The 15,088-nt window shown below is 34.9% G+C and overlaps 1 protein-coding gene across 6 annotated transcripts in view; it reads left to right on the top strand.

Moving 5' to 3' along the window:
- Window positions 1–15,088, top strand: part of SENP6 (SUMO specific peptidase 6) — a 115,070-nt gene that overhangs the window by 57,517 nt on the left and 42,465 nt on the right. For 5 of the 6 annotated variants that reach the window (XM_060615981.3, XM_060615984.3, XM_060615983.3 and 2 more), the window contains 2 exons: window positions 5,533–5,678; window positions 11,919–12,216. In XM_060615981.3, the coding sequence (XP_060471964.1) occupies window positions 5,533–5,678; window positions 11,919–12,216 (444 nt within the window). The remainder of the gene's footprint in view (window positions 1–5,532; window positions 5,679–11,918; window positions 12,217–15,088) is intronic. The other variant, XM_060615987.3, reaches the window with a different exon arrangement.

Genomic DNA, 15,088 nt, shown 5'->3' on the forward strand with positions numbered 1-15,088 from the left:
GTCCAGTTTTCCAAGCACCATTTATTGAAGAGACTGTTTTCCCCCTTGCATATTCTTGCCTCCTTTGTTGTAGATTAATTGACCACCTAAGTGTAGGTTTATGTCTGGGCTCTCTATCTTGTTCCATTGCTTTATGCATCTGTTTTGTGCCATTTCTTTACTATTTTAATTACTATAACTTTGTAGGATAGTTTGAAATCTGATATTGTGATACCTCCAACTTTGTTCTTCTTTCTGAAGACTGCTTTGGCTATTCAGGGTTTGTGGTTCCATACAAACTTTAGGATTATTTGAGCTACTTCTCTGAAAAATATTATTGGTGTTTTGATGGGAGTTGCATTGAATCTGTGGATTGCTTTAGATAGTATGGACATTTTAACAATATTCTTCCAATCCATGACATGGTATACCTTTCCATTTATTTGTGTTGTCTTCAGTTTCTTTCATCAGTGTCTTACAGTTTTCACAGTACAGGTCTTTCACATAGTCAGCTAAATTTTTTGTAGATAATATTACTCTTTTTGATGCAGTTATAAGTGGGATTAAAAAAATTGTGCTAGGTTATTTGTGTACAGAAAATCAACCCGTTTGCATATATTTTTTATTCTGCAACTTTATGGAATTCATTTATTACTTCAGATAGTTTTTTGGTGGTGTCTTTAGGGTTTTCTATATGTAATACCATGTTATCTGCAAATAGTGAGTTTTGCTACCTTACCAATTTGATTGTCTTATAATTTTTTTCTTGTCTGATTGCTGTAGCTAGGGACTTCCAGTCCTATGTTGAATAAAAGTGGTGAGAGTGGAAATCCCTGTCTTGAGAAAAAGCTTTCAGCTTCTCACTGTGCGTTTGTCCTATGTGGCATTTATTATGTTGAGGTATGTTCCCTCTAAACCCACTTTATTGAGAGTCTTCATTATGAACAGATACTGAATTTTGTCAAATGCTTTTTTATATCTATTGAGACAGTCATATGATTTTACCCTTTATTTTGTTTTGAGATGTATCACATTGATTTGTGGATACTGAACTGCCCTTGCTTCCTTGGAATAAACCCCACTTCATTGTAGTGAATGATCCTTTGATGTATTGTTCAATTCAATTTCCTAACATGGGGTGCCTGGGTGTCTTGGTCGGTTAAGCAGTTAAACGTCCGACTTCGGCTCAGGTCATGATCTCACGCTCCGTGGGTTCGAGCCCCGCGTCAGGCTCTGTACTGACAGCTCAGAGCCTGGAGCCTGTTTCAGATTTTGTGTCTCCCTCTCTCTCTGCCCCTCCCCTGTTCATGCTCTGTCTCTCTCTGTCTCAAAAATAAATAAACGTTAAAAAAAAAATTTTTTTTTTTAATTTCCTAATATTTTATTGAGGATTTTTGCATCTGTGTTCATCAAGGGTGTTGATATATAATTTTCTTTTTTTGTAGTGTTTTTGTTTGGTACCAGGTACAATCAACCATTGTATTGATTTTGTACAATGAATTTGGAAGCATTTCTTCCCTTTTTTTTGTTTTGGAAGAGTTTGGAAAGGATAGGTATTAACTCTTCTTTAAATAGAATTTACCTGTGAAGTTATCTGGTCCTAGACTTTCGTTTGTTGAGAGCTTTGATGACCAGTTTGTTTTGTTACTAGAAATTGGTCTGTTCATATTTTCTATTTCTTCCTGACTCACTCTTGGAAAATTATGTTTCTAGGAATTATCCATTTCTGCTAGTTTGTCCAATTTATTGGCATATAATTTTTCATAGTTATCTCATAATTCTTTGTGTTTTTATGGTATCAGTTGTAACTTCTCTTTTATTTCGGATTTTGAGTCCTCTTTTTTTCTTGGTGAAAAAGGTTTAGAAGTTTTGTTTATTTTTTCAAAGAATTTCTCTTGGTTTCATTTCTTTTCCATTGTGTTTTTAGTCTCTGTTTCATTTGTTTCTGCTCTGATCTTTATTATTTTCTTTATTGTATTAATTTGGGGCCTTGTTCTTTTCTGGTTCCTTTATGTGTAAGGGAACATTTGTTTATTTGAGATTTTTCTTGTTTTTTTTTTTTTGAAGTAGGGCTATATCTTTATAAACTTCACTCTTAGAACTGCTTTGATCTATCCCAAAGTTTTCAAACGATTGTGTTTCCATTTTCATTTGTCTCTAAGTATTTATTTCCTCTTTGATTTCTTCATCGACCCATTGGTTGTTTAATAACTTGTTGTTTAGCTTCCGTATGTTTGTGGGATGGTGGGTTTTTTTCCCCCCTTCAGTTTTTCTCTTGTAATTGATTTCTAATTTCATATTGTTGGAAAAAATGTTTGATATATTTCAGTCTTTTAAAATTTGTTGAGACTTGTTTTGTGGCCTCACAATTGATCTCATCTGGAGAATGTTCCATGTACACTTGAAAAGAATGTGTATTCTGCTTTTTGGGGATGAAATGTTCAATATTTATGTGTTAAATCCATCTACCTAAGAATATGTTACTTAAGGCCACTGGTTCTTTATTGACTTGCCATTTGGATGCTTTTTCCATTGATGTGAATGGGGTGTTAAAGTCCCATACTATTACTGTTTTACTGTCAATTTCTCCCTTTATGTCTGTTAATATTTGTTTTATGTTTTTAGGTACTCCTGTGTGTTGGGCACGTAGATATTTACAATTGGTATACCCTCTTGTTGATTGATCCCTTTATCATTATTTAATGCCGTTCTTTGTCTTTTGTTACAGTCTATGTTTTAAAGTCTATTTTGTCTGATATAAGTATTGTTACCCCAACTTTTTTTTCCAATTCCATTTGCATGGAATATATTTTTCTGTCCCTCCACTTTTAGTCTGTATGTGTCTTTAGGTTTGACGTGAGGCTCTTATAGGAGCATATAGAAGGGTCTAGTTTTTTATTTTTATCCATTCAGTCACCTTTTGTCTTTTTATTGGAGTAGTCTATTTACATTTATAGTAATTATTAACAGGTATGTACTTATTGCCATCATGCTCATTGTTTTTGGTTGTTTTTTAGTTCTTTTTCTCTTGCTCTCTTCCCCATGATTTGATGACTTTCTTTAGTGTTATGCTTGGGTTCATTTCTTTATATTTTTTGGTGGTTTGTGGTTACCATGAAGATCATATATAACATCCTATATATTTAGCAGTCTATTAAGTTGTTGGTTGCTTAAGTTCAATATATACTAAATTCACTACCGTTTTACTTCTTCCTCTCACATTTTATGTATATGATGTCATTTTATATTTTATATTTTGTGTATCCTTTGACTAATTTTTGTAGACGTAATTGATTTTACTACTTTTGGTTTTTAACCTTTCATACTAGTTTTGTGTGTGATTGATCTATTGCTTTTACTGTATGTTTGCTTTAGCAGTAAAATTTTTTCCATAATTTCCTTCTAGTTATGGCTATTTCTTTTCTGCTTAAAGATGTCCCTTTAACCTTTCTTGTAAAGTAGTTTAGTGAGGATGAGCTTCTTTAACTTGTTTTTCTCTGGGAAACTCTTTAGCTCTCCTTTAATTCTGAATGCTTATCTTGCCTGGTAGAGTATTCTTGGTTGTGGGTTTTTTCTTTTTAGCACTCTGAATGTATCATACTACTCCCTTCTGGCCTGAAAAATCAGCTGATAGCCTTGGTTTCCCCTTCATGTAACCATTTGCTTTTCTTCTGTTGCTGTTAAGATTCTCGCTTTATCTTTAATGTTTGACATTTTATTTGTCTTGGTGTGGTCTCCCTGGGTTAATCTTGTTTGGAGCTCTCTATCTCTGTTATCTCTTCCTCTATCTCTGTTAGGAAAGTTTTCAGTCATTATTTCTTCAAATAAATTATTTGCCCCTTTCTCATCCTTCTGGAACCTGTATAATGTGTTATGTTAGTATGGTTGATGTTGTCCTAGAGGTTCCTTAGCATGTGCTTTTTTTTTTTTTTTTTTTTTTTTAATTTTGCTTTTGTTCAGCTTGGGTACTTTGCACTAACATATCTTCCAGATTGTTCATCCATTCTTCTGCATCCTCCAATGTATTTTTCATTTCACTTACTGTATTCTTCAGCTGATTGGTTCTTTTTAAATTTTTTATATCTATGTTGAAGTAACATAGATATAATTTGTTCATCTACTCTTTGTTCATGTCTAGTGAGCCTCTTTATGACCATTACTTTGAGCTCTTCGTTGGGTAAACTGCTTATCTCCATTTCATTTAGTTCTTTTTCTGAAGTTTTGTCTTGTTCCATTGTTTGGAACGTGTCTCACTGTGCCCTCCTTTTTCTGGCTCTTGCTGTTTCTGTGTATTGGATAGATCAGCTGCTTTCCCCGATCTTGAAAGTAGTGGTCTTATATAGAAGGCATCCTATGAGACCCAATAGCACACTTACCTCTAGTCACTAGAACTAGGTGCTCCAGGGGTATCCCTTGTGTAGGTTGTGTGTGCACCCTCCTGTTGTGACTAAGCCATCACTTTTGCAGGGTGCACTGATGAGCAGGGCTGGCAGAAAGGCCTGGCTGTAGCTGCTGCAGGCTTGCTGATGGGTGAGGTTAACTCTTGGCACAGCAGGCTGAGAGGTCCAGCTACAACTTTTGTGAGCGTGGTTGTAGGCAGGGCACTGTCCCTTTAGGATTGCTCACTCGGTGTGGCATTGTAGGAGTTGCTTTGGAGGCACACATGGGGTTTGGCTGTTTGATTAAAGTGGTTTCACAGGGGAATGCCAGGGTAGCATGAGCACTGCTGCTAAGGAAGATAGATAATGTCAAAACTGGCACCTGCAAGTGTCCAGTTAGCTGGGCTGAAGAAGAGCAAGGAAAATGGTGCTTCCCAGCATTTCTATTCTTGTATATCCCTGCCCCTTTCACACATGCCCTAAACTTAGTCAAATGAATGTCCTTCATATATAACCCAGGTGCTTTTCAAGGTGCTGTTTCTGTCCTGGGTCTTGGACTAAGTGATAAAATGCATTGATCCTTTAAAAGCAGAGTCTTTTTTTTTTTTTTTTTTTTCCCTTATAGCCTTCAGCTTTCCCAGAGTTAAGGCCTACTGATTTTCAAAGCTCTTGGAGTTATCACTGCTGATTTTCAAAGCCAGGTGTTATGTGTAGCTTGTCTTCTTGGGGCTGATTCCCAGAGCCAGGGTGCCTAACTTGATCCCCTCACTCCTCTGGGAGGGCCTCCACGCCTGTGATACCACTCCCATTTTTGGATTACCTGCCAGGGATTTTGTTCCCGACTGCATCTCTGCCCCTCATACCCTCTCAATGTGTCCTTTCTTTTATACTTTTATAAAGATTTGTTCTGGTAATCTTAAGATTATTTTCAGAATGAGTTGCATTATATGTAGTTGTTGCCTTGGTGCCTGAGGAAGGAGGTGAGCTCAGGATCCTCTTAGCCATCTTCCCCTGCTCCCAAGTTTTGCTTACTCTTTGTTGTACATTTTGAAACATTAATTTAATCAAACTATAATAATTTGATAATATAAATTAATATTGTTTATAGCAAAAGTCGTGAGGAATTTATAAGATTTAATTTCAGTACATTTGTTTTTTTTTCTCCTTCCTTTAGATCGTGTAACAAAGAAAATTGAAGAGTCAGAATCACATCTGGAGTCTGAAATTAAAAGGAAAGTACCACAGAAACGTCATAGTAGCACATATCAGTCTCTATCTCCTCTGTCTCCTGCTTCAAAAAAATGTTTAACTGATATAGAGGTGGGTAGAGAAATTCTTCTTTGTTGCTAATCAATTAGTTGGTATTTTTATCAGTATAACATTTAGTACGTACTAAATTCTAGGGGATCTTTCCTTATAGCACTAGAAGAGACATAGAAAAGTTTTGTTTTGTTTTTTAATGTTTATTTATTTTGAGAGAGAGCGAGTATTGAGTGGGGGAGGGGCAAAGAAAGAGAAGAAGAGAGAGAATCCCAAGCAGGCTCCACACTGTCAGCATGGAGCCCAGTGTGGGGCTCAGTCCCACGAACCATGAGATCTTGACCGATCTGAGACGAAATTGAGAGTTGAACGCTTAACCTACTGAGCTGCCCAAGAGTCCCTAGAAAAAAATTTTTTTTAATGTGTATTTATTTCTGAGAGAGAGTATGAGCAGGGGAGGGGCAGAGAGAGAGGGAGACACAGAATCTGAAGCAGGCTTCAGGCTCTGAGCTGTCAGCACAGAGTCAGATGCAGGGCTCGAACCCACAAACCATGAGATCATGACCTGAGCCGAAGTCAGATGCTTAAGTGACTGAGCTGCTTAGGAGCCTCTCCTAGAAAGTTTTTAAAGCAGACTTTTCTGCTTTCACTATGTCATTTTTTTCATTATCCAAAATGTAAAACACATATATCTGGAAAGAATTTATCAGTGCCTTCCTGCAACATACTCCAAATAATAGCTCTCAACCAGAAATATTTTGAAATTATTTTAAATTTGCAAAAAAGTTGAAGAAATAATAAAAGAGCTTACATACACTTCTATTAGATTCCTCAGTTTTCCACATTTGAAATATTTATCTCCCTCCTTTCCACCTTCCCTCTGTATATGTGTGTGTTTCTGCACCATTTGAGTATAAGCAACAAATATGCCTATTTATTACTTTAATGTTTTAGTGCACGTTTCCTTAGAAAAGGCAGGGGAGGGGGCAGAGAATGGGGCATGTTCCTATAAAACCAGAGTATGATTGTCAAAATTTTAAAATTAACATGGATCCAAAATTACTGTCTAATCCACAAACTCCATTCACATTTCACCTAATTAATTTCCTTCACTGGAACGGGATCAAATTCAGGATTGTGTTATATTTCATTGTTGTAATCTTTAGTCTTCCTTAATCTGGAATAATTCTTAGTCCTTCCTTGTCTTTCATTAAGTTGATATTTGTGAGGAGTATGTTTCTTCATGATTTATGCATTTTTAAAGAATCCTCTCAAGTGATTCTATAATCTCATCATTGCATCATATCAGAATGCATACAATTTTCACATTATAACATTTATCTTAAGATGTACTTTCCTATATTTGTCCACCTTAAAGTTAATTAGTAGGTATTATTTATTAATAAGATGAGCTGCTGTAAGGTAGAGTGTATATAAAGTATAATAAAAGGATGTACTACTCTAAGGTAGAAATTTTCCTTATATTTACTTATTTCTTTATACAGCTCAATACATAGATCTTTTCTTTTTTTGGAAGTATAGTAGACACAACATGGATTCTTACTCAAAAAAGTTATACTCTGTCACTGTCATTATTTTGATGCTCAGATTGTCCCAGTCTTGGCCCCCAGGAAGTTCTTTAAGCTGGCTCCTCTTTCTTTTTGACATAACCACATCATTCTTTGAATACTTCCTTAAGTTTTGATGTAACCAGATGGTCTAGACTTCTTTGTATCTTCTCTGTCTCAGCTCTAGAGTTATGTATTTCTCCAAGGGCCATTGTTCCTATAAGTGGAGGGACTATATTTGGGCATTAGTTACGCTTATTGCTAATTGGTATCATGTGTAGAGGCCCTCTCAGTGGGCAAAACTAGCAAATATATGTGTGTTTATGTGTTAATATTTAGTACATGTTAAAATGCATGCATTCACACTGATAGTTCCAGTTCTGATCTAATATCACAGTGTTTATCTTAGCCTTTCTCACTTTGCATATTTGTAACTTCCTTCTCTGACTGAGAAGCCTGACTCCCATCATTTACTTATTGGTTCAGTTGCTTTTTATCTGATCATTCTCCTGGAGTGCCAGCCTAAGGTTGGCCTAGCCCATACTGGCATTTCCCTGCTGCCTGGCCCATTGCTTGATCCAGGTAAAGAAGCAGAAAGGACACACTGTCCTTCTCTCTCCTAAGCATGCCAGCTGAAAACCTCAGAATTTTTTAACATCTAAAATAAATCTTTCTTTTACTCTTTACTGCATTCCAGTTGTTCTTACTCTGTTCTTAGTGAACATAAAGAATAGATTCTAGCCACCCTTAATGTAATTTGTAATTCTTAAACAAGATTAGTGGTTTTTTTTTCCCACATGTAGCTTGTGAAATGCTACACTATGTACTGTTTACAAGGAAACAGTCTTTGATATTTAATGAGATTATACATCTTAAGGATATTTACTAAAAATGACATCTCATTGGTGTCTCATCAGAGACAGGTTCATTCTTATTAAGCTTACTTGGTTATTATTTATCTATAGAGTCTGGCAGATAGTATGTGTTACTGACTAGGATTTATTTTATTTTGTAATAGTCTACCTACCAAGAGGGGGAAAATGAGACTTTAATTAGTCTTTGTTTTCCAAAAGAAATTTTATCTAACATGAAATTATTATGGAAATATATAACTTCATACACACTTTACTAAAAGTAATTGAGCAGTGTTGAGATTATAGTGTTTAGATTGTTAGGTTGATACAGTTCTGAATCTGTAGTTTTTATCATGGAAAATTTAATATTATATTTGGTTCAGCTAACATGCATTTTGTTTTTGTTGCAAATAGTTCCAAGGTATGTGTTTCTTAGCTGATGGAAGGCATATGATAATAGTTTACAGTATAGTTCATTCTGCATTTTAATATCAGAAATTTGAATACTATGTGCTTTCTGTGTTTAGTATCAACTTATAAAAGGAAATATGTGGGAGTATTACCTTTTCATGGGGTTCTTTCCATTGAAATATGTCCTATTTATCTTTGTTATAGGCAATGAAAAATTGGAGACAGATTTTTTTTAAGTTTATGTATTTATTATGACAGAGAAAGAGAACACAAGTGTGCACACTGTCGGTGGGAGCAGAGAGAAAGGGGGAGAGAAAGAATCCCAAGCAGGCTCTGCACTGTCAGCATGGAGCCCGATGCAGGGCTTGAACTCATAAACCATGAGATCATGACTTGAGCTGAAATTAAAAGTGAGACACTTAATCAACTGAGCCATCCAGGTGCCTCTGGTGTCAGATTCTTAAAAGACAGGGTTAGCTTATATGTAGTTGATTCCCACTACAACAGATGGGGCTTGGTTTTCCACATAAATTAATATCTTTAAACTTTTTTGGGGTTCACCAGGATATTTTGTAAACCTATGTAGAAATGGAAGTATTTCTTTGCTTATTATGAAAAGAGTGGGGTTTAGATTTTTCTGAGATGATTAGGTATTTTATCACAGTGTGGTATGCATAGATGGGCACTGCTGTTTTGTTTGAGTTTCCCTTTTAGGTGCATTGTGACATGGCCAACCATTTGAAGTCCATTAGGGAATAATTGCATTATTTCATTTAAATGTACAGTTGACCCTTGAACAACACAGGAGTTAGAAGTGCTGATCCTTGCACAATTGAAAATCTGCATATTAACTTTTAACTCTTCCAGAATTTTATTCATTTATTTACTTCATTTAATTAACTGTTGTCTAGAAGCCTTACCAACAACACAGTTGATTGTCACATACTTTGCATGTTATGTATTATATACTGTATTTTTTTAAATGTTTATTTATTTTTGAGAGAGAGAAAGAGAGAGAGCACTAGTGGAGTAAGGGTAGAGAGAGAGGGAAACAATCCAAAGCAGGCTCCAGGCTCTGAGCTGTCAGCACAGAGCCTTATGCAGGGTTTAAACCCACAAACCATGAGATCATGACCTGAGCTGAGGTCAGACGCTTAACCAACTGAGCCACCCAGGTGCCTCTGTATACTGTATTCTTACTGTAAGGTAAGCTAGAGAAAAGTACATGTTGAGAAAATAATAAGGAAGATAAAATACATTTACAGTACTGTATTTATCAAAAAAAATATTGTCATGTAAGTGGACATATGCTGTTCAAACCTGTGTTGTTCAAGGGTTAACTATACTAGTATTTCTTTCCCTTATTGACAATAGGCTAAAATTCGAGAGGTAGATAATCTGTCCCATGTTTGTGTCTAATGAGTTATTTGCATAGTTCACCTGTTAACTATACATCCTAAATACACAGGGCACTATCACAAGTGCTATGAGAAAAAAATTCCTTATACCTAGACTCCACAAATAGTATAACAGAATTCTGCTATGTATTGGCAGAGAAAGAGACATGTTCTTTTTTTTTTTTTTTTATAATCTACATATGCTGTGATAGTGAACAATGTTCTGAGTTCAGCTTTGCCTTGGTTGAAGCTTGATTTCATTCTTTGTTGTTATCTGGGGTAGATCCTTGAATAGATAACATGGTTTGATAGAATGGCTCTGTTGTGAGTCATGTAAGACAAGGGAAACAGTTTTTGTCAGTTTTCCCTTGTTTAAAACAAGAAAAGACTAGACCAGTGGTCTTTAGACAGTTTCCTAAGTGTATTTAAGGTATAAATTTACATGGAATAAGATGTCCAGAACTTAAGCTTTTAGCTCAGTGAATTTTGAAATTTATGTTTATACGTGTTCCTCCTACAACTACTTGATGACTTCTGTCACCTAAAAGATTTAAAAAATTTTAAACAACTATACATTCTCTTACATATTTTTAAGTTGACATTGAACATTTTTTGTTTCAAGATTAAATGGTTACATAGGATGTAATAGTTGACACAGTGAAAAGAGTAACATTTTATTTTATTATTTTTGAGAGAGAGAAAACGCAATCTGGGAAGGGGCAGAGAGAGAGGGAGAGAGAGGATTCCAAGCAGGCTCCATGCTGCCAGCACAGAGCCCACTGTGGGGCTTGAACCTACAAACTGTAAGATCATGACCTGAGCCGAAACCAAGATCAGATGCCCAACTGACTGAGCCAGTTGGTGCCCCCAAAGAGTAACATTTTAAAATAGAGAGTGGTTAAATCACTCTCCTCATACATGGATCTGGTAGCATCCAAATACTATAACACTTGATAATTACTATTTCTTTCTATTATTTCACTGTCAGAAGTATTTATCCACTTATTTCCTATTATATAAGACTCAAAGTGTTAAATTTATTTTTGATTGAGTTATTTCTGTTATTAATAGCACACTTGATTAAAACTATATGTTATAAAGTTTGATAAGTTATTTGACATAAAATTATTGGAAATGCATGTTTAATTAGAGATACTGATTGTTTTTTTCAATTACTTCCTGTGTCTATGAATAAATATTATGCTGGGCATAGTGAGACAATTCAACATCTATTCATATTTTTGCTTCTTAAAGATCTAAGTGCTAAAGAACCTTTTTCACATAAATAAGTACATGAGTATGAAAATAATCCTTAAACTTCTTCTAAATTATATGCCCCAAATCACAGGAAGCTCTACTATCAAGAAACATTTTTAATAATCTCACAATTGTAACCTACACTAGGCCTTCCTTAAAATATTTTTGAAGCACTGTCTTAGAAATCAGTTGTCTTGTAAAAGTTTTTGTTAACCAGTGTTTAAAATTGATTCTTTTTTCCAACATTTAAATTATCCTTTGGTTTGGTTTGGTGGTTTTTATACTCCAGGGCAATGCACCATTGTAATATTTCAAATGGAAGTGTTTTGTTTTTTTAAGTAGGAGAACAAATCTGGCAGGAGATAGCTTGACATCAGAGGCATAATCAAGTCAGGTTTTGGAATGATATGTGGAAATTGAGAATTTTAGATGTTGATTCCCTTAAGATTATTTACATTCTGTATGCCATAGAAAATCTTTATATAGCCCTTAAGTAGTGTACATGGTCCAACGTAAGGATTGCTGGATTAAGATGGTCCCGAAAATTGCTTCCAGCATCCTGATGCTAAATCCCAAGTAACATGATGTATTCAGGATTTTTTGGCAGCCATGGTGATGATGATGTGGAGTGAGAGACTTAATTTTGAAATCTTATTTTTTATTCCATAATGTTGAAATAAAATGCCAAAGTCTTTTGATTTTTTTATTCTTTTGGAACTTAAGGTTTCTAACCAGTGTGGGTATTGTCCAAAATGTGGAAAAGAAAAGGAAAATCAGACAAAATGCCAAAGTTGTGGTATTCTTTTTCCTAAGGATGTGCAAAGAAATTGCAGACAAGCTATAACTTTGAGTGAATCTACTGGACCATTATTAAGAACATCAATTCATCAGAATTCTGGAGGACAGAAGTCACAAAACACAGCATTATCATCCAAGAAGTTTTATGGCAACAGTCTGGGAAAGATTCCAGTTGATATTATTGTGAATTGTGATGATAGTAGACAGAATTATTTGCAGACTAATGGGAAAGTCATTTTACCTAGGGCAAAAGTAGCCAAACTCACAAACCTGAAAGAAAGGAAAACAAGCCTGTCAGACCTAAATGATCCAAGTAAGTATTTTACTCCCTTTAGTATTATTTATATCAATCCAGTATTTTTTACATATGTTTTTAATGTGAGCATGAGCATATTTGAGAAGTATAGTTTTAATAGGTATTTGTGTCAGTTATATAACATGTTCTTTGGGTAGATGATTAAAACTGTCCATGTAGTTGGAAAATAATAACTGACTTTGTTTTCACCCCATCCATCTTAAATAGTGGGGAGGTGGGGGGAGCACAGACCTTGACCCCGGTCTTAGGTCAAGTGCCAGTTATGCCCAAATTTCTAACTTTGGTCCAGTTCATTTAATCTCTCTGATTTGTAAATGGATTGTTTTCTGCCTGATAGGGTTTTTGAGGAAGTAAATGAAGTAACATATAAAGTGCCTACCATAGCCCAGTAAATAAAGTGTTTGACATGTAGAAAGAACTCAATGAAAATTAGTTCTCTTACCACATTTACTCTTCCCTTAAATCTTTTTTTTTTTTAAGTTTATTTATTTATTTTGAGAAAGAGAGTGAGAATGAGAGGAGTAGGGGCAGAGAGAGAGGGAGAATCCCAAGCAGGCCCCACACAGTCAGCATGGAGCCTGACATGAGGCTCAAACCCTTGAAGTGTGAGATCGTGACCTGAGCTGAAACCAGGAGTCAGACGCTCAACCAACTGAAACACCCAGGCACCCCATCTTCCCCTAAGTCTTTTTCTTACCTTTAGATATATGTGTGTATATGAAATGCAATACTGTTTGTAATAAGTAGCGAAGATTAGAAACAGGGAGTAGTTGAATAAACTATAGTGTACATAGCTGTAAGAGGAGAGAAAGATCTCATTTAATATTCTATAGAGTGAGTTTTAAGATCTTTAATAACATGAATAAAGCAAAGTACAGATCACAGTAGATAATGTGCTACCCTTTGTTTGTGAAGGTGGGAGAATGAATATAGGGAATTTTTTTTTAAAAGAAAGATACACTAAAAACTAATTTTAAAAATAATTGATTAGAAGGGAGGAAACAGTGTAGGAATTAGGGATAGATGCCGGATATCTCCAAACATACCTTTTTTGTAGATTTGACTTGAGAACCATGTAAATGTTTTACATGATTATAAAGCAAAATTAAATAGGAAATTTTAAAAAAATCAAAACCAAGATGAAACTAATGACCTAATTATATATCTGGTTGGTGGCTTGAACACACAGAAGAATTATTTCAAATGAAATTAAATTAAAATAATACTGTGGCTATGCATTCCTGATGTGATATATTTTAAGGTCAAACAGAATTGCAAAGAAATTCTAAGTGCATTCAGTAATACTGTTAATAATATTGGTATTGCTATTTTTTGTATATGTGTAAACACATATATCGATAAAACAAATAAGCAATTTTATTATTATCTCCAGAATCCAAGATTTTCAGTGTTAGAGCAAAGGAATTCAAAAGTAAAGTCAAAGAAGTAACAATCTCATAATTTTAAACTTGGATTGGAGAGAATGGCATGAAATTATTATATATATTCTCTTAGATAGAAGTGAACAATTCTATTTCCCATATTTATGTTTTTGAATACTACTTCTCACTAAAAATAAGTAGAACTCCTCAGAGAAATGGCTGACTCCAGGTCTGGAGCAGGAGTGTATGAGATAAATCTAGATCATTTACTCATATCAGGAAGCATGGAAGCAGTCAAAAACTACTATGGACATGTTCAAAAGACACAGGAGCTAAAATGAAAGGGCTCCTACTGACCAGTAATGGGACTGTATGAGTCACAAAAGGTTTCATAACTGCTATTTATTGAAATATGCCAAATATATTAATTTTTTTTTTTTTTAGCTCGCAATGATATCATCTCCCTACTCCCCCAAAAGAAAAAAAGCGCCCAGTTGGTTACCTTTGGAGGTTGCTTAGGTTCCAAATAATTACTCTGAAAACTGGTAAATGAAAGGGGATGACATAAAAAATTTTTTCTTAAAGTAGATTTTACTTTCTTTAACGTTTATTTATTTTTGAGAGAAAGAGCACGCGGGAACATGAGTGGGGGAGGGGAAGAGAGAGAGAGGGAGATACAGAATCTGAAGCAGGCTCCAGGCTCTGAGCTATGAGCACAGAGCCTGATGTGGGGCTCGAACTCACGAATTACAAAATCATTACTTGAGCCAAAGTCAGACACTTAACCGACTGAGCCACCCAGGTGCCCCTAAAAATAAAAAAAAATTTTAATCTGAGAAATATGTCAAGTTCTATTTTAATTCAGTTCAGTAGAAAAACCTTAGCTCAGCGGCCCCTACCTGGCTCAGTTGGGAGAGCATGCAACTCTTGATTTTGGGGTCATGAGTTCAAGCCCCACAATGGGTAAAGAAATTACTTAAGTAAATAAACTTAAAAAAAAAAAAAAAAAGCAAACCTTAGCTCATAACAGTGCATTAGCTTATTTTTCAAAAAGAACTATTAAAAAAATTATAACTGTGATAGGTATTAGCCAACAAACACATCTGTTATGATACTATGATGATGTTAGTATTTGATGAATATTTTACAATACATTTTAGTGTTTTATCAGTGCGATATTAAATATTGTTAAAATAATTTAAATCTTTCCTAATAGTGAAGGTTTTACATTTTTATGGTTAGATATGAAGAAAACTTACTTATTAGTTACTGGGTACTATTACTGAGCCAAATGCTATACCATCCTGATGAAGTTTCTAGGATGAGAGAACTGGAACTTAAGGCTAATGTGATTAAGTTAAAAAACAATAAATTCACGTGGTTTTGAAGTGGCTTCAGTAGTTTACTATTCAGAACTTAACCTAGGACCATATCAACCATGCATTAAAACTGTAAGACATAAATTTGTTCCCCTTCCTTGCTCAAAA

The sequence above is a fragment of the Panthera onca genome, chromosome B2 (genome assembly GCF_046562875.1).
Source record: "Panthera onca isolate mPanOnc1 chromosome B2, mPanOnc1 haplotype 2, whole genome shotgun sequence".
NCBI classification, from domain to species: Eukaryota; Metazoa; Chordata; class Mammalia; order Carnivora; family Felidae; genus Panthera; species Panthera onca.